The sequence below is a fragment of the Limulus polyphemus genome, unplaced genomic scaffold (assembly GCF_000517525.1).
Source record: "Limulus polyphemus unplaced genomic scaffold, Limulus_polyphemus-2.1.2 Scaffold1275, whole genome shotgun sequence".
Lineage (NCBI taxonomy): Eukaryota > Metazoa > Arthropoda > Merostomata > Xiphosura > Limulidae > Limulus > Limulus polyphemus.
In genome coordinates, this window is record NW_013666885.1 from 32,007 (window position 1) to 52,815 (window position 20,809).

General features: G+C 36.5%; 1 protein-coding gene across 2 annotated transcripts in view; it reads left to right on the forward strand.

Annotated features, from left to right (window-relative positions):
- The window catches only part of LOC106462883 (TATA-box-binding protein 1-like), a 51,912-nt gene that overhangs the window by 22,113 nt on the left and 8,990 nt on the right, over positions 1-20,809 (forward strand). For both annotated transcript variants that reach the window (XM_013922849.2, XM_022390284.1), the window contains 2 exons: positions 19,254-19,317; positions 20,155-20,258. In XM_013922849.2, coding sequence (XP_013778303.1) covers positions 19,254-19,317; positions 20,155-20,258 — 168 coding nt within the window. The remainder of the gene's footprint in view (positions 1-19,253; positions 19,318-20,154; positions 20,259-20,809) is intronic.

Here is a 20,809-nt window from a genome sequence, read left to right on the forward strand (position 1 = left end):
TTACTGGAAATTAACAAACAAAGACAGATATATATATATATATATATAAATAAATAATAAAAAAAAATTCTGAGACGATACTTCACCTTTTCACACAGAATTGCTGTATTCTTTGCATGACTGCCTAAGAGATTTGTATGGAACTAACCTTGGGCTAACTTCCTCCTAAATTCATGTTTAACATGAACTGCACTGATGCATAATGATGTCATCATGGAATAATAGCCCTCCACCAGAAGGAGGGCAACACAACCTCCATGCACAGCAACCCCCCTTAAGCATTTGCACTCAAGATTACTTCATTCTTTTCCTCAACACACTAGAACAGACGTGTTTTAAACTTTTTATTCAATTACTCGAGTTTTGCGATAGTTTTTGAAAAACTTCATGATCATTCCAGTTTCACTGGTTTCCTTTATTATTAATGAAACCCCAGAATTTGTTTATTTGCTTACCCATTATAACTTCTCAATTGATAGTAATTTCTGCTTCATCCTGTGATAGTGATGATACTCCTAACATGGGACTTGAATCTTTATAGCTTCTAGGGCTTGTTGTCTGTGGTGGACATGACAGCTATTGTTCCACAAGTTGTAGTTTTCTTCATGCACACTGAGCCTCCTTCTTCTGTCTGTTAGGCTGACCTTCTTTCTCCCCAGTTTCAACATAATTTGGCTGATGGGGATTTAATCTGCTATTTCCCCATCAAGGTTTACTCTAGGCTCAGCTTTTTGTATGGATGAGTATCCTCATTCTTCTGTTCTCTTTATTGACATGATTTGACAGGTATGTCCTTTTTTTTCTTCTCTTTCCCCTTTGTTTTCCTCTTTTCACCAGATTTTTTAATCCATGCAGTCTCTTTTCTTGATCAACTGCACACATGTCAATATGCCTTATTCTCTTAAGCTACTTAACTGTTTTATCCTGACTTACAGCCATTCTTTGTTCTTTTCCTTAATTCCCACTCTTTGGACTCCCTATTCCTTGTTTGGGGAGGATCCCTTAACTTCTGTTTTCATTTGTAGTGCCCACTTTTCATGCTTTTTTCTTTCTTATCACCCTCTTCCATTACCTCTTACTACTTTACCATCTGACTGAGGTTCCTCATGGTGCTCCTGGGGAGTATTTTCTGGAGTGGTATGTTTTCTTATTTTCACTACATTGACCCATAATTATTCTTCTGTTCTGTACCTCCTTATTTGGTTCTTTTGCTGTTGGAATGGGTTGCTCTCTTACCAAGTGTATGTCTCCCTTACACTGCTATCTGTATTATTCATCAGGCTCCATTTCTTTGTTCAGAGGTCTTTTCCTTTTGGGACATCTGCCTTCCCTTCTACCACTCATTCCTTTAGGTCATGCTCACGTGTCTCTTCCAGTGATATTTGCTGAACATGTTGGTACCCTTTTCAGTATCTGTTGTCTTTCTTCTCTTGGCAACTCAACCATGTGAACACAGTGGTGGGCATCCCCTTTTTGTCCTCTGACTGGATCTTCATCACTTCTCTGATGCTTCTCTGCCTCTCTCCCCCTTACAGGGTTCTACCTACTATGTGGTCTCTCCACCCTCTGATTTTGTTGGGTTTACTCTTAGTTGGACACATCTCTCACCTCTACATTTGCTACTCTCAACTACAAAATGTACCTCTCCTGGCCTCCAGTTCCTCATCCTCTGGCCATATTGGCTGATGCTTTTGGCCAGGATTGCTGTCCTCCTTTTCCCTATACCTCCTTGTCTTCTACCTAGTATCCTCACTTTGATACTCAACACTCCTTTGTCAGGTCCTGTTGGTTGTGCTTCTTTGGCAAGCTCAGCCCTATTTTCCTATGCTCTTTAATTTCGCATCTGGCATCATCATTTTCTCAGACATTCTATTTTTGCAGGTATTCCAGTTTCCATGGAATCTAGAGTGGATGTGGTTCATCTCCACTCTCCTCTTTCAGCACTGGCCTCTCGCCTTTCCTGGTCTTCTGCCGGTCAGTTTCCTGCATTTACTGTTTATTTGTAGTACCACAGATGACAGGCGATTTGCAACCTTTCTTGTCTCAATTGTTTCCTGCAGCTTCCTCAGTTTATGATGGAGTCATTTTTTTCCTTTTGGTGGCATTTTGCTCCTGGTCTATGGATGACTAGGTTTGATGTTGCTGATGCCTATCTTCATATTCCAGTCATGGAGTCTTCACATCATTATCTCTGTTTTGTCTACAAATGATAGGTTTTCAGTTTTGTACTATACCTTTTGGCTTCGCATCTACCCCATACATCTCTTGCCAGATAGCGAGGTCCTTTTTATGTCATCTTCACTCATAGGGCATTCACACTCACCATTATATGGACGACTAACTTCTCTCCACTTGCCAGAACTTCACACTTGACCTCTTTTATCCTAAACCGTGAAAGCTGGATTTCTCATCACAAAGGAGGCATCTATTCTTCTTCCCACAATGTATCTCGTCCATCTCCTCTATGCCTTCAGGCCAATAGGTTTGGGCTCTGATATTGTGTTGCATGCATTAAAGGGGTTCGTGGTTCATGCTACTGTTTGTTTCTCCATTGGAATCCTATGGTACCACATGACTTATCCCTTGTTGCTTTGACGGCTTGGGTTTGTCAATGGGTTTATATTGCTTACTCTGGGTTTTCATTGGTGAAGTGGTGATTTCTTCAGTTCTCATCTCATCAAGTTTGCCATATCTTGATGTCCCTGGTAGCTCAGTTGCATTGCCCTCTGGAGGAGATTCTACAAGCTGGTATGTGGATCACTCCTAATACATTTATATATCATTATTTACATGATTTGGCAGTTGCCTTATTGGAAGGTTGTCGGCTACTCCTGTGGCTATTCTCCATGTCTCAGATAGTTTATCAGAGACGTTAATGACATCATTTCTTTTGTGTTTATTTCTCTTCTTTTTCAGAGACTCTTTCATCATTCTCATTTGCATCCCGCAAGCTCAGTGAGCTCTGTTGAGATGTGATGATCCATAAGACCACCATGTGCATTTTCTGGGTGGTATACAATTATCACACAAAGACAAATACACTAACAGACTGCCACTGATGGACTATCATAAGTAAAGCTTAAGGGGATTTTGCCCAGCACTGCTGACCCATAGATTGAATAAATCGATGTCAGTTTGCTTTTCAAAATAGTGAATGTGGTTAATCTATTGCACTATCTCTGGAGCATTGTTCCTTGGTATTCCCCAAGGTGAGTAACCCCTATTTCTTCTAGTGAAGTGTGGGAGTCCTTACTGCTTCCAGTTTCCAATCGCTGGAGTGGTGGACAGAGATTTATTCCTCCTGAGTGGTGCTTGAACTCATTATTCCACTTAATAATAAGAAGACAAAGCTGGGTGTCCTATTATTATCATGGATGTTTTTCCCAGATGTATGGTTGGAGCAGGACTAGCCTATGTGGGAACCTCCTCGTAATTCCAGTTCAGAGATGACTCTTCACTATCTGGTTGAGTTGGGCATAGCTCTTCTTTTTGATCATTCTTTTCATTTTGATGATTCTAGAAGAGGAGCCTCAGCTACTCATAATTCAGTACATGGAGTATCAATTCCTGTGCAGTTGGATGGACTTAGTTTGTTCCACATCCTCCTTATAATTCTGGGGGCAGGAGGTGTTGCCTTGCTTCTCAGGTTGGTGAGTTAAGATTTTGGTTTGTCATTCCAGGCTGGGTAATCTCTGTTTTTTTCAGGTTGAGTGAGGTGTGACAGGTCCTAAAAGCTTAGTTTGTTGCATTTTGCACTTTTTCAGGTTGGAGTGAGAGTTTGTCTACTTTTGTGTTGCTTTCCTTCTCTTCATAATTCTGGTGGATCAACATGCAACATTCTGTAACTTTCAGGTTGAGTTCCAATAATACCACATTACTAAACAAGATAAAATAAAATGCCCTAGTCACTATGCCTTGTATCTAGATTTGGGTCCACAGCCCTATAATTCCAATGATGAAACATGGAACCTCGTCTACCTGGTTGGGAGCTGGAAGAATTCATGTTTTTCTAAATATGTTAGGGTTTTGCCTGTGTGGCTGATCAGCCTTTACCACCCAGGAATTAGATTTCATGTTGTCTGGAAGTCACGTTCCAGAAGTAGTGCAGACCCCACTAGTGTGCTATTACTATATCTCATTTTTGCACACCTCTTTTCTATGCAGATGATTTCTGTGTGGATCTTGCCCGCACCGGCCCCTCTATTTTGTCAATGTAGGATTCTAGCCATAGTGTGAGAGGAAGTAAGTGAGTTTCAGAAATTAACATTTTTCCTCTACTGAAAATGTATTTCCAATAATACCTACCTCCCTCTCACATTCTCCCGCCTTCCTCCCCATGACTCGATATATTCACGGACAAATCTCTAGTAAAAATACTTAATTAAAACTGATTTTACCAAATTTTCTGAGGATACACCTAATGCATTAGAAATTATAATAGGAAAACTGTAATGAATATCTCCATGGTTACAAACTCGGTTGATTTGACTGAGTCCATAGTGAGAGAGTTAACTTTTTTTATATTCAGGGGAAGCATTTTCAACAGGAATTGGTTAGGGTTTTAGCTTCTATTCCTCATTGCCTTCCTGAATCCTGTGTATGAGGTTCTTCAATAACTGCTATGTCTTATAGTATTTTGGCATTTGTGTATAAAGTTAAAATCATAAATAATATTCAATGTTAAACTAGTAAACAATTAAAAACATTTTATATAGGCCTATCTATGGCCTTCAAAAAGTTGACGACTCTACATGTTTCGACATTACACTCCTGAATATTGTAACGTCGAAACATGTAGAGTCATCAACTTTTTGAAGGCCATAGATAGGCTTAAATAAAATGTTTTTAATTGTGTACCAGTTTAACGTTGAATATTATTTATGATTTTAACTGCTATGTCTATTTGTACTTTTCATTTTACCTAATGTCGATGCAAGCAAGGATGGCCTTATGCCTCTGTTATGGATGACTCCTCCATCTGGACTGTTGTGAGACATCTTAGGTTTTTGTTAATCGAATGAACTCATTGGCTTTGTGTACCTTGGCCTTTCAGTTTCTTCAATTCAAAATCTTGTCATCATCCAATTTTTACTGTTCCAGTCTTTATTTGATTTTAGCATCTGGTAGTTTTGAATCTTGTCCACAACAAGGGGATATCAGTATTGTACTTCATATTTCCTTGGGGGTTTACTCCTTCTCTTTGTGGTGCCAAAGACAACAGGAGATTGGACACTGGTCGTGGATCTTTCCATTGCTTTAGTTATCTAGAAGTATTCCTACTTTCTAGGTGGAATATATGAGAATTTTATGAAAGTTTCTTCATCAGGATTTTTGGGTGATGAATAGAGATTTCAAAAACAATTAATTGCATGTCCAATTTTACCAATATTCTTGTACATGTCTTTATTTTTCACATTGTGGAGTAGCTTATCAGATTGGTCTGGCTTTGGCACCTTGTGTTTTCATATATGTAGTCAGACTGTTAGCTGATGTTTTACACAAATTTTGTATCGATTGTCACCATTACATGGATAATTAGAGAATTCTGGCTCAGTGGTTATTTCACATTGAATTAACCTCCCAGATAGTTTCTTCTCTGGGATGGATTGTTCACAAATCCAAGTATCATCATGTTCTTACTCAATATCCTGTTCATCTAAGATTTCGAATTAACATTCTCCAATGAACTCATTACCCATCTCTTTTGGCTTTACAATCCCTTGCGTTTTTGGTACATATATCATCAACTAAACATTCTCTCTGACTTGGGAATGATTTCTTCTCTTTATGTGGCAGTTATCACAGCTTATGCATACATGAAACATCATCAATGGGATCTTGCTCCTTCATGGAGTCTGTTCTTAGGCTTGATGTAGGTTTCCTTTTTTTTTCACCACCTCCATGTCTGGATATTTTCACTTCTCTAGGGCTGTGTTAATGTTTTTCAGTTCCTTGAGTTTTGGGTGTACATAAATTTCCACCTGCCAAACACATCCTCTCTGACTTGAGAATGATGGTTTCCAGCACCAGTGCTAGAGTATTTGGCACACTACGCAAACTGTCAACCTGGCACCTTTGCCAATTCCTCCTCCTCAACCACTTCCAATATAAAGGAATAAAATCTTCAGTGAAGTATTACTTGTACTGATTTATTTTACACCTGATATAAATAAATTATGGAAGATGATACAAACTTTATTTTATTAAATGTTCCACACTTTTCATGAACCCCAGAACATAAATTACACTACATCAAGTCTAATATAATTTATCATATACAAGACATGTCAATATAAGTGAATCCTTATAAAAACCGTTAAAACAGTGGAACATATATTAACAATTCAAGCTAATTTCTGTTAAAACAACACTCAACCATTAATAGTTTTGGTGGGAAGAAAGTTGCGTCATAGATATCTATGTACTAAAAGGTGTTGTTTTCAAAAAATATATTGAAAATAAGTGAATATTTTTCACATTTAACCCTTTCCAGACGACTATGTTTGTTGACTCGCATTCAAAATTTTATTGAACTACTATTTCATGAATTTATTTAAGTAAGTTTGGTATCAAACTGTAGATTATAATTCAAATCTTAGTATTATTCCTTATGTAAATTCTTAATTTAAAGGTAAATATTAAACAAACTGTTAAACATCGATTTTTGTGTGGTACTTGATATGTTGAATGCAGCACTGGTTCAAATTAGATGTTTGTGATGTCAAGCAGCAACCGAGTACAAAGGTCATAACTAGAAGAGTTTGCTTTACTTCTTTATTCACAGTTCTATGTTTTAAGAAAAATAAATTTAAGAACTTATTTCTAAATAGCAATAATTTATATACATAAAAAATGAATAATAATTGAAATGTGACTGTATTTTACAAAAATACTAGTCTACTAAAACACAGCCAAGACAGGTCATTTTGTAAAGACTAAAGGTCAGTTTTATGTTATTGGATATGGTAACATGAGTGCGCATGTGCCATGTCATTGTAACTTCTGTATTGTTAGCCAGGCACGATTGAAAGGTCAATATAATAAAAATAATAAATATATATAAATGTATAATGTTATGAGATTTAAGCTATTTAGTCTAAACATTTATGTTTTTGTGTTATAATTTGTAGTCATTCTAGAATGAAAAGGGCATAACTTATATTTATTTCCTAATTTTTTAACGTGGTTAGGAGATCGGTCAAATTTACTGCACCCAAACAGAGATTTATTACTGAAAATAACATAAAATATAAAGTTTTTTTCTTAAGAAACATTGAATAACTATCTGGACACTATAAAGATTTTGAAATTTGAAAATCTTCTGGTGCACAAAAGTATTTTTAATCTTAAAATGAAAATAACTTTACATGTTGGATAAGCAGCATCTGGAAAGAAAAAAAAAAGTCATGAGAAAAATATTGCTTTACAAACCTTAAGACTTAATAAGAAAATTTGATATTTTGCATATGAAAGCATTGTAATGTGTACTGATAATTTGCTAAATTTCGTTAACATATGCTTACTATTTTAAAAGTTATAGCATAAAAACTATAACAAGCACAAGATGGTTTATGAGGTTGGTCTGAGGGACCGAGTCTGTATTAGAATTTCCAGAATCATTTGCTCCTATATGCACAAACAAATAGAGAACGCTCTCCAGCAATTAAGCTTTAATGTTCTTTACTTTAACACCTGGCTGACAAATTCTAGGTCTAGTCTTTCTATGCTCCCCAATACTGATAATTTTATCATTGTAGGTAATAAGTGATTCCTCCATTATGTAAACCTCTTAATCAGCTTGTTTCTTGTTGCAAGCAGACAAAGGTTGAAATTATTTTTAATGCAGTATATCTTTGTAAACCAGTCCTCTCTTTCTAAAACTCCATCAAAGCTAACTATCCATTTACTTTCTTATTCCTTGATTTCTGCTATTAATCTGTTATTTTCCTCATCTAATATAGCATAATACCTCTAACTGACCCTTATCTATACAAGGTCTGCAAGTGTAGTGTGTATTATATCTTTATGAGTCTCCTGAAAGATGCAATCTAGTCTATAGTTTCCAACAAGGTACCTTACTTCTGCTCACATAAATAGCTATTCTCGTTTAGTGCTGTCCTCTGTTTTCAAATTTTGTTCGCAAGCTACAAGCCTTTCACTCCACATGGGTTCACATGGTTTAACTGATTCATGCATGCAAATTGTCATGCAACATACCTCCACCAATAGATGCACTCTACACACACTTGACTCATGTGACTCGCTCTATGCTGTTCTACCTAACTATCACTTCTCATTTGAAAGTGCTTGTGTTCAGACGTTTTATTTAGTGTTCTCTTCGAATTTATAATTTTAGTATTGTATATATATATATTTTTTTCAGTTTCCTTCTTATTTTAAATAGTTGTTATTTGTACGTCATTTAGTTGTGGTATTATTTAATTTTCTACCCAGTTATGGAACTTTATCATTTTTTCCATGCTTTTCTTTCTTTACCAACATAGTTTTCATTAGCATTATGAATTCTGAAGTCCAAGTTACCATGGCAGAGGCTGTACCTTCTATTAGCACATTCACTCAGGCTTCAGGTGGGGGAACTTGACAATGGAAGTTTCGGCAATTATTTGTTCAGAGATTGATCATTATTTAAGCCAACTTCTTCTGATGTTGCCCAACTTCCTCCTTAACAAGCCAAACCTGTTCGGGATGACGAAACATTTGACAGCCTTTTTTCTCTGCCTGAATTTGCCATGTCTTCTCGAGTTCCTACTGTGGGTTCCCTTAGGCCTAATATGGCTTTTTTGGACATGATTTCCCAGGTATTTTCTGTTTTATCCCTTTCCCTGATTTTCTGTAATCATCTATCTTCCTTGTTACTCGATATTCCTTCCTCACAGCATTTTGTGTTTCCACCATCTCCTGATATTGGGGCTCATGCTGAGTGTTTTGTATCTCAGTTACGTGAAAGCATGGGCATGCCTCACCCTCAATGGGCTTTGGATCAGTTTGCTTTAGCCTACCATCAGGCCGATTTTCCGTTCCTTGATTCTCGGCAACTGGAATCCATTTTACTCATTTTGGGGGTGGACTCTGATTGTCCTGTTCTTTTGTCCCATGCCCAATTTTTTCACCTTTGTCATATCCTCACGTCTATCTTATGGAACCTGTCCATCATACACCTCCTCTTCGAGATGATCTGTCAAGATTCTGAGTGTTTATCGGGGGATACATTTGCCCTAATTACTTCCTTCTTGGTACATTTCTCAAGTTTGGCTCTTATACATGTGGTTCCTCTGTTATTGGGATCTTTTGGGGAGAGATGCAATTTTTTCCCACATTCCTTTGCCATCTCCTTATCTTAGGGACTTGTGCCTGGCCATACGTTGATATTGGAGATGTTCCAGTGACTTTGGAATCCCAAGTGGAATCTGTGAGACAGCAGTCGACTCTTTCCTTGTTGGTTGATCATTTGTTTGCACAGAGCCTCGACCATCCCCTATTTCTGTTCCCCATCCTTATGTGTTCCTTCCATTAGAGGATCTTCTTCTCATCGTTTTATTCAACGACGAGTTTCACACCACCAACAGCATCGTTGACTACTCTGTGGGCTATGGGCCGATGTGGGCTTGTTATCCCAGTTTGTTAATCTATGGTGAGACTTTCCCAGGGATCTATGGGTTCTTCAGGTTTTATTCCTCCATTGTCTCAGATACTCGTTTCCTTTCTGTTGCCTCGGGATCTTACCACATGGTAGCATTTGTCCAAGGCAATATAGGATCTTCTTTCTCAGAATGCCATGGAACCTGTGGTTCATCCTTTTCTGGGGTTTTATTCCAGGCTGTTTGTTGTCTCCAAGAAAACCAGAGATTGGCAGCCATATTCCCATGTCACGGCTGTCGAGATGCTACCTTCGGTTTATTCACCATGGGTTGGTTTATCAAATCTGTGCTCTTCAGGCTTGCTATGGCACTGTATGTCTTCTTTCAGGTGGTCAAGGCTGTAGCTGGATTTATACATGCTTGAGGGTTGTGCTTCCGCTTTTACATGGATGACTGACTTCTGTTGGCTCATTCTGAACTGGAGTCTGGCTAACACACTTGTCTGCTTCTTTTGGAGGTGGATCCAATTGGAGTAGTCCTACATTGTTCCTACCCAAGATCTTATCCATTTAGATCTCAGTCAGGCCCAACCTTTTCCTCTTCAACTTTGTTCAATGGAGCTGGCAGTCATCAATGCCCTTATTCCTCCCTTTATTACTACTCATGAGGTTCTATCTATTTTGTGGATTTGGTCCTCTATGGTGGCATTTATCCCCATGGGTCGTGCTCATGTGAGATCCCTTCAATGGAGCCTTGCATGGGAGCCCTTGGATATTCCTTTTACCCTTCCTCCTTCCCTTATAGACGATCTGCATTGGTGGTTGGACAAGGCTCACACTTTGATGGGCATTCCACTTCCTTTCCCTCATCCAAATTTACATATATTCAAGGATACTTCACTTTGTGGCTGGGGGCATGGGTCAAGCAGCAAGTCACTTCAGGTCAGTGGTTTGCAACCAAATGGTCTTACCATATCAATATCCTGGAGCTTTTTTTCTGTTTATCAGGCTTTGGATCATTTTCTTCCTCTAGCCTGCAATCGTCTGGTTTTGATTAATACAGACAGTTTTATGGTGGTGGTATATATCAATCACCAGGGAGGCACCTGTTCTCATTCCCTTTGTTGTCAAATGTTAGATCTTCTTTATACAGCCTGCATGCACAGTATTCATCTATTTGCGTGTCATTTTCCAAGTGCTTTCAACCTTGTCTTGGATCATCTATCCTGTCTGGTCAAAATTTATCCAATGGAGTGGTCTTTAGATCCTAAGGTTTTCCAGTTATTATGCACTCAGGTTCGTACTATGCACCTGGATGCATTTGCCACTATCCTCAATACCAAGTTACCTCAGTTTTGGACTTCATTGCCTCATCCACTTGCCCTGACTGTTGATGCATTCAGTCAAGATTGGACAGACAAATTATGTGTATCTTTGTATCTGACTTCTTCCCAGGGTGATTTCTATCATCCACTCCACTCTGTGTCAAGTCCTTTTGATTGCCCCTTACTGGCCAGCCCAGCCATGGTTTCTGTGGCTGCTCCAGATCCAATCTGCTCCACCTTTGCCTGTTCCCAGCACTCCATCCCTTTTATGGCAGCCTAAGTTCCAGGTAATTTGATCTGGATCCTGGTCTGTGGTGAGTGGTGCCTTTCCAGGTATACTTCAATCACTTAGATTTGTCCTCAAATGTGCACTGTAAGGCCATGTTGATTTCACTTTCATAATTTTCTTGGTCACTAAATGCACACAGTTTTTTGCTATTATATATACTAGAGATGAGGTGTTCTGCAAGATCGCTTGTAGGTTATTCCTCACATTATATTTGCTTCATACCTATTCTTTGGTCTGCTTTTCAAAATAGGGTTTCATGGTCACCCATTCCACTGTCTATGGTGTGTGTATATTTCTCCAGTTTCTCTACTGCAATTTATTCCCCATTTCTTCCATTGGAGTAAGAGAGTCCTTACCACTTTTTAGTTCCATGCCACTGGAATGGTGGAACATGGAGGTATCCTCCTGAATGAGAGATATACAATATAAATAATGAGAAATCCATTCAGTTGAGAGTAGGGAGGTGGTATTCTGCTGGTGTAGTTGACAGAAATCCTCCAACAAAAAGATGCTTCATCTCTGCACAGGCTTCTCAGAGGGATGTTGTATCTTTGGAGTGATCCTCCATAATGATTGGGATCTCTCATCCTACCCTTGCATGGAAGTCGGTTCCTGGCAGTTGAGTTCTGGATTTAGAGCTCAAACAATCACCTTATTGCTCACACTCATATTGAGATTTATGGGATCCCTCATCATACCCTTGCATGGATGTTGGTTCCTGGTGGTTGAGTTTTGGATTTAGAACGGAACCAATCAACATCATGTTCTCAAACATGTAGTGAGATTGGAATCCCTCATCCTACCCCTGCATTGATGATGGTTCCTGGTGGTTGAGTTTTGGATTTACAGCTGAACCAATCGACCTGATGTACTCACACATGTGGTGTGTTGGTATATATGCAGTTCACCCCTTTGATTGGGATCCCTTATCCTACCCCTGCATGGAAGTTCGTTCCCAGTGGTTGAGTTTTGGATTTAGAGCTGAACCAATCACCATAACTCCTCACATGTGTGTTCAGGGGGTGCCTTACTCATTTCATCTCAAGTGCACTGATTTCGTGTTGTGTGTCACGGCGGGTACACATGTTGGTTGCTCTGCTTTTTCCTTTTGCACTAACTCTTGATGTCTTTATGCCGAGGATGTGACTGCGCTTGAGGTGGTCTGGTCTATTTGGTTTCAGTGGGATATCTATGTATTTCACTCTGATCCCATGTGTCCTGTTCCCCAATTGGTAGTGGGAATTTCTCCCTCTGGTCAGTTCAACTTGAGATGAAGATGGTATGATCCTCTTTCCTACCCCCACATGGATGTCAGTTCCCAGCAGTTGAGTTTTGGATTGTAGTTGACTTACCGATGGTATGATTCTCATCCTATCCCCACATGGATGTTGGTTCCTGGTGGTCAAGTTTTGGAAACAGTTGACTTGCCATGTACTGTCTATTGTGCCCTAGTCACTCTACACCTTGGGGCACATCTAGGGTTACAAGGGTGTGGAAACTTTCCAGGAATTATTGGAAAGTTTCTAGGGAAAATTTCTGGAATTTTGAATGTATGGGAATTTTCAGTTAATTTGTAAATCTTGCTGAAACAATATTCTAGCAACTTTATAACAATTGTATTTTTATTTTTTAACTGTATATTGAGCCCTAGAAACCTGTATATGTGCATTGTGTACATTTTAAAGAACATCAAGAGCTTAATTTAAATTTCATATCCTCTGTCTGCATTTGTTGCTGTTGCTCTCAGTCTCTTAGTATTACATCATTTATATACTGCATACATCACACATGGTGTATATGTGTAATGTATATAACAACTTGATAAATAACCATTTACAAGTTGCAACATGGTTTTATTTTAAGCCATAACCACATAAAATGTTTATATAACCACAAAATTCTTTCCTTGTTTCTGTGTATTCACTAGTTATACATGAAGTAAACCATGCATTCTGGAAATCCCTTCATTTCTGTTGAATAAGCATGGACAGAAAAAATAGAATGTACATACTTTTATTTGCTCTTTTGAATATCTTGTGAAATAAAGGAAATATACAATCCTCTACACACACATAGCTTTAACTAGCGTGTTTGGTTGTATTTTATTAGGGTGCATGAGGTAAATGCAAGCTTTTGTGTAAACATTTGATAATTCAGACTTTTATTAAAAGTACCCTGTACACATTTACCAGGTCAAAAGAAGAGTGACAATAATTTTAAATTTTATTTATTTTTCTTCACTTTCTAGCCTATCAAAATAGGAGCAGTAAATAAATTTGTAATAAAGTTTTTTTCCAATTTTCAAAACATATGAGCAGCGAATCCTTAGATTAGAAAATTAATCTACCATAGCCCTATATATCAGTTGAGGACTTGAGGTATACATGGATTTCATACATAATAGGGTCTATATTTGCTTGTATTTAAAGGATGCCAAGAAAATGTCTAATAATAATACCTGATTTAATCTGGAACATTAGCAATGAAAGAATTTTCTGAATTTCAGAATGCCACGTATACAATCTGATGTTTGGAGACACTTCAATGCAATGAAAAAAAAGGTGGCAAAGAAGTTTATTTATGTAATTACTGCTCACAGCAATATGTCAACAATGCAACCAAGATGCAAGCTCATTTGCAAAAATGCAAAAAGGCACCACAGAATCAACACCCTGTGAAAAAGCAGCAACAGTTACTCCTGGCACCAACTGCAAAAGTACAAAAACCTGTAAAAGCTGTTCCACAATCATCTGGTTTTTCTGCTACCACAAGTGATTCAGGTCAACCAGTTCCATCCACTTCATCAGCCACAAAGAAACTATCATATTTTGACAGCATAGACACTGCATCACAATGCAAACTTCATGAAAGCTTAGCATGAGCCATCTATGCCTCTGGTTCACCCCTGATGTTAACAACAAATCATTACTGGCAAGCATTCTTCAGAAACATCAGACCTGCATACACACCTCCCACCAGACATGCACTGAGCATGCATTTGTTGGATGCAGAGTATACACATGTTCAGGAAAAAGTTGGTGAAACTATCAAGAATGCTGACTGTGTTGCCATTATTTCTGATTGGTGGTCAAACATTTGTGGGAAAGTATCATAAATTACATCATCACAACTCCACAACCAGTATTCTACAAAAGCACAAAAACCAAAACTGAATGTCACACCAGTGATTACATTGCGAATTAACTCAAAAGTGTAATTGAGGAAACTGGATCAAACAAAGTATATGCCATTGTCCAATATGAAAGCTGCTTGGACACAGATTCAAGAGGCATACCCTCATATAACACCTATTGGATGTGCAGTGCATGGACTGAGTCTTCTTCTGGGAGATATCATGAAGCCTGACTCCATGCAAAACTTGTTCAAGAAAGCAACAGCTATGGTAAAATATGCCAAGAGACATGAAGTAGTTTGGGCAACGTTTTGTGAAAAATAGAAAACCTGGAATAAGGGAACAACACTTAAACTGCCAAGCCCAACAAGATGGGGTGCTGTTGTAATTATGTATAAGAGCTTGATTAATGGCAAAGAATCATTGCAAGAACTTGCAATTATGGAATCACTGGGTGTTGATAAAAGCATGTGAAAGGATCTTCTGGATAATGACATTTTCTGGCCACGCATAGTGAACAGCCTCATGATACTTGATCCTTTGGCATCAGCAATTACAGAAATTGAAAGCAATGATGCTCTTCTGTCCAATGTATCAAAGCTCCTAACTTGTGTTAAAGAAAAAGTAAGTGCAGCACTTCCAGAGTCACCACTGAAACAAGCTGAAGAAAGGGCTGCAACGAATTTAATCGAGCAGAGGTCAGAGTTCTTCATGAAACCAATCCATGAAGCAGTCAACATGTTACACCCTTGCTACAGAGGAGAACACCTTAACGATCAACAAGTTAGCACTACATACACTTTTATAACAGTGATGGCAAACCATCTTGGTCTTGATGAAGGGAAGGTCTTAGCTAGTTTGGCAAAACTTAGAGCAAAGGAAGGACTCTGGAAAGGCGATGCCTTGTGGTCCTCTGCCCAGCACATTTCCCCAGCCACATGGTGGAAGGGCCTTTGTCACACAGAAGTACTCTCCCTTATTGCCACTTGTATCCGTCAGCTGCCACCTACCTTAGCTGCCTCAGAACGCAACTTGTCTTTATTTGGCAATGTACATACCAAGCAACGGAACAGACTAACAAATGACAGGGTAGCCAAGCTAGTCACCATAAGGAGCAATTTAAAGCTCTTTGAACCTACATCTGACACTTCCACATCTTTGGCATCCATGGCATGCGAAAACATGGATTCTCACACTGAAATGAGTAAATGACAGTTGAGTGCATTTCATCAGACAGTTGCTCATCAGATGAATATAGTTCAGATGAGGATTGTGAAGCTATGAAATAATTTGGTACAGTTAAGTCTGTGTTACAGATATTGTACATTTCTAGCTAAAAACAAAAACTTTTTATCTGGAGTAATGTACATTATGCCAAAATAAAACATGTTTGCTTTTGTTTTGTTTGATGCATAAAATATCATTGAACATCTTTTATGATCTTGTAACATGGGCAGTAAATCTTCATTTGAATCGTGTAAATGCATATAATAATTATAGTATACATTTCTAGTGATATAAATAGTGATAATGAAGAGTTTTTTTATTTTCATTAATGTACTATTAATGACATTATATATGTCAGGAGTCAGTAATTCTGTATTCAGTATTATACTTATTTACATGAAGCATATTGTGCAATCTGTTAACTGCCAAATTTGCTAACTGAATTATCCGTCCTATTCTTTTATATTTCTTTACAATGGTCATCCATAGAAATGTAGTACACTTTTTAGAGATACAAGTATTATTCACAAGTTATAAGAGCTTAATGTATGCATGTTAGCTGTAGCTCAGTAAAGCACTGGTATATATGGTGTTTTTTTGCTGGGAGATACAAATGTTTTAGTATTTGTTTTTTAATTTTATATTTAAATATTCAGTGTAGATGATAATTTTCATTTATGTTTTTACATTTTTTGTACTTCAGGGTAATTATGGTTAATGATATTTCTATAGTTTTCTATTTTTTCATGTTGTGACTAAAGCATCAACACAACCATATGCTTTTCAGTATTGTATTTCTTCTACAGTTTAAATATTGTATTAAATAAGAAAAAAGCTTATTTATATCAAAAATATATTTTACAAAATAATTTCAGCCTCAGGTAAGACTTAAGAGTTATTTTTTGAATGTTCCCAAAAATTCCTGAAAATTCCCAATGGAAATTTACCACTCTGAAAATTCCTGGAAATTTTGCAACCCTAGGCACATCCCTTCTTTTACCCACATTTTTTCACCAGGGAGATTAAAATTATTATATATTGTGCTTAGGATCACTGTCCAACCATTTTTTTTTTTCCCATTGGGATGTGCTCTTCAGATTTTTCTGCCCAGATCTTTCTCACCTTTTCCACACCTGGGCAAAGAGTATACCTGGTACAGAAGTGGTGCGGTATCCTACATATCATTCTCTTATTAGAGGGTTCCCTCTTGAGGGTGTCCTTCATACCCTTTCAAAGGATGCTTCTACTTTCTCCCTTGCATCATTCCATCCACCTTTCAATGTGGGATTCTAGCTATGTATGTGACTGGAAGTAAGGTACCTTGTCGGAAGTCATAATTTTCCTACACTGAAAATATGTTTCCGACAGGTACTTAACTTCTGTTCACACTTCCCACTGTCCACCAGTGCTTCAGTTTCTGCCTAAACTCGAAATAGCATAAATAGTAAAATAGCATAAATATCACAGAGGGAGTCAAATGAGTCATATGTGTGTGGGTGACCTCTATTGGTGGAGGTTTGTTTCATACGTGAATCAGTTAAACCATGTGAACCAAGGGGTACGTGGGAGTGAGAGGCTTATGGCATGCAAAAAAAATTTGCAAATAGAGGGCAGCACTAAAGGAGAATAGCTATGTATGTAAGCGTAAGTAAGTACCTGTCAGAAATATATATTCAGTGTCAGAAAAATTATAGCTTTCAAACATAACCCAATCTTGACAGCTAAGGCACTCTATAAATTTCACCCCACATATCCCTGAACTGCTCTAATCTTATTGAAGTTTCTTAGTCTTTATTCGGATCTACCTAACCAATAATTATATATTTAACTAACATTAGGCTATTTCACTGTTTATAGGTTAATCTACCACTAAAATCCCCTGTCAATTAAAACATTAGCTTTGATTTATGCCATGTCTCTAGTTGTACTAATTGCTACTAAATAATTTACTAATGCATTAAATTCTCAGCAGCTAAAAAATAATAGAAACCATAATTTGAACACTTGAGATAAATAAATTCTCCTTCTTACATAGCTAACACTTGTGATAATTCTTTATTTCAACCTAATTTTTAATAAACTAGTTCTGTTACCTTACACAACAATAAGTTAAGCCTGGCGATCTTGTATTAATCATAAGGTCATAGCTTTAGGTTTAATTATAAATGCAGATATAAAACGAAATATTAACCAGTCATAAGTTATCAAACTGAAATACACAAAAATAACTACTCTGAGCTTTAGTAATAGTAAAATATTATTATCTTATCAAGAAAAACATTATAATCTACAACTACAAGTATTTTAATTTCTCTGTCTCAGAGCTCAAAGTATTACATCCATTATTCTCAACAGCTTCCTTTATACTCCTACATTTAACTTTGGCTGAGGAGGATAACCTCTATCTGATGAAGGTGTCAAGTAGCCAATGAGGCCACTGTATCTCAACATATGGGAGTTTACTTGATGAATTGTTTATTCTGTATCATTGTAAGTATTACCAGATAAAAAATCTAAAGAACTGACTATTTTTTATTATAATATATAATACCTTGTGCCTGAGAAGCATGATCTACAGATCAGTGTTTGTGTGACATCACATTACAATAACATTGAGGAAAATTTGTTTCACAAATCTTTCTTTACTGCCTTTTTACATATAGGGCCAGTAGAGAGATTTGTTGAAAACTATCATCAGTTGTACTGTGACATAATGTCTCACCCACTAAACATGATTTGTTATTTCATTATCACAAATTCAGTTTTTTAGAATTTTGCCTGACTTTCAACTAACATAGGCATTCTTCACTTTCACTTAAACCTTGGCTGTAGTTACTTTTAACAACAACAAATAGTAACTACAGCATATTCAGGCACACACACACATTGACATGAATGAACTTTATTGTTGTTTAAACAGTCAATCTCATTGAAAAATAATAGAGGGCAGCACTCTCCAGAGTCACTCAAAAAACAACAACAACGTGGATGGATACATCTTTGAAGTATTCTAGAAACTCTAGCCTTGATAATTCAATTTAATATTTGCATATAATTCTTAAATACAGTAAGGTGAGTTACTTAAAACTTGACATAAGAATTAAGTATGTGTAATAAATTTTGATAAAATATTTTTCCTTTCAATTTTGAGTAAAGCTTTATTTCTTGTAAAAAATATCATACATAAATGCTACCTAAAATATTTGTTTAGTTAGTGTATGTGTGTTTGTCATTATTTTAATATTTTACTATACTTGGCAGTTATAGCCTGTGGTAACTTGTTTGTGTTCATAATTTTAATCAGTATTGTAAACTAGAGCTGGGTGATTACTGATGTAATTAATTACCTATGCACATCGATTATATCAGCTATTGTCACATATAATAATAAGTTAATTAAAATTATGATTAAATCAACTGGTGTCCCAAAAATAGTAAACTAATCAAAATTAGTGTTTCTGGTTGTCACTATTTGCAATTACTTCAACAATCCAAGTTTCATGTGAAAATAATTTCTTAGTTGAATGTCCCCAATTAATGAGCTTGAAAATTAATTGATTTTTCAATTCCACAAATCACTCAGGTCTATAAGTTATACATTGTTCTTTTTCATAATGCTCTCATTTTTTAAGGATTACGTGTTGTATTTTAGATATCATTTTAGATATTCTTTCATTGCAGTGAAGAACAGTCAAGGCTTGCAGCAAGAAAATATGCTAGAATTGTCCAAAAACTTGGGTTTGACGTAAGTTTATACACATTTGGCAGACAATGTATAATGTGCCCATGAAATATATAATGTGTAGACTATAAAAAATGTGAAAGTGATATTCACTTACAAAACATATCTTCATCAGTCTATGAGTCATTTATAAAAGTTCTTGTACCTGTGGAGACCCATTCATTAAAACAACCAATAAACATCTAGCTATGATACTAAACAAGTGATGTCCTCCATTTTATAAAGCTTAATAGTTTTGTCATGGCATAGGACACCACTTAAGACAGCATGGCTGCATAATCATTGGTAGAGAAGTCAATTAGAAAATAAAAAACAAAAGAGGGGCACTTTGTTAATACTAATGAAACAGAATTAGACACTCAGATTCAGATCTTTATAATTCAATCTAAAATAATTAACATAAAAGCTTTTTGACTTGTTTTTACAGTCACATTAAAATGAAAATCCAACATCCTATGGACTTGAGGAGTTTTCACTTCATTGTATGTTCAACAGTCTAAACTATTCATTATAGCTGCACATTTAACTTTAATATATTTGTGAATTTAACTTTTTATAATGTGTGAGATATATGAATATGTAACTAAACTTATTTTAAGACTTTTCTCCTTTCTTTAAAAAAAGAAGCTAAATTAAATATAATTTTATTTTTGACTTAAGGAGCAGAATATCTGGAAAAGAAAAGTTATGGTTGTTTTCTAAGACAGCTGTAAATCCCAACTTTCCAATGGAATTAAAAAAAACATTTTCCCCTAAAAACTTTTGTTGAAATATTATTCAGTTCAAATTTTTTAATGTTTTATAGCGTAATATTTTATTGTATTCTTTTTATTTTACTAGGCAAAGTTTCTAGACTTTAAAATTCAAAACATGGTGGGCAGTTGTGATGTGAAGTTTCCTATAAGGTTAGAAGGACTTGTTTTAACCCACAGCCAGTTTTCAAGGTGAAGACATTTGGTTTATCTAAACTTAGTAATTTTGTAACATATAGAGAGAATGCTGAAGAATCTCTTGTTTATTGCAAAAAACAGCAACAAAAAAACCTGAAGCTAATAATCATTTGATGTGAAGATTGTAGTTAAAATACATTTGTTTATATTGTATACATAGACATATATAATACACTAGGACACTGATTACATTGTCAGTAAAGTTCAGTAATTTTTAGTTTTTAGAAAACAAATTTACATTGACATTTAATCTAGCTTTTGTACTAGCCAGACTAACAATGAAGCAGATACTAAAAACTTAAATGGTGAAGTGTGTAACTGTATGTATGTATATATATATATATTGTTACGACAGCGGAAGTTGCGCAACGCTGGGAGCATGCACTGGAGTTCTAGAAAGATCAAGGAACCTGTCGAATGTCCTAGCATTTGCTAAACGTGTGCTCTTATTGTATATAAGCCGGCAAATAAAGTGACGGCAGAGATAATTGCAGAGACAGACAATTGAGTCAAGCGCAGTAGTGACCGTAAGTTAAGTGCGTGAA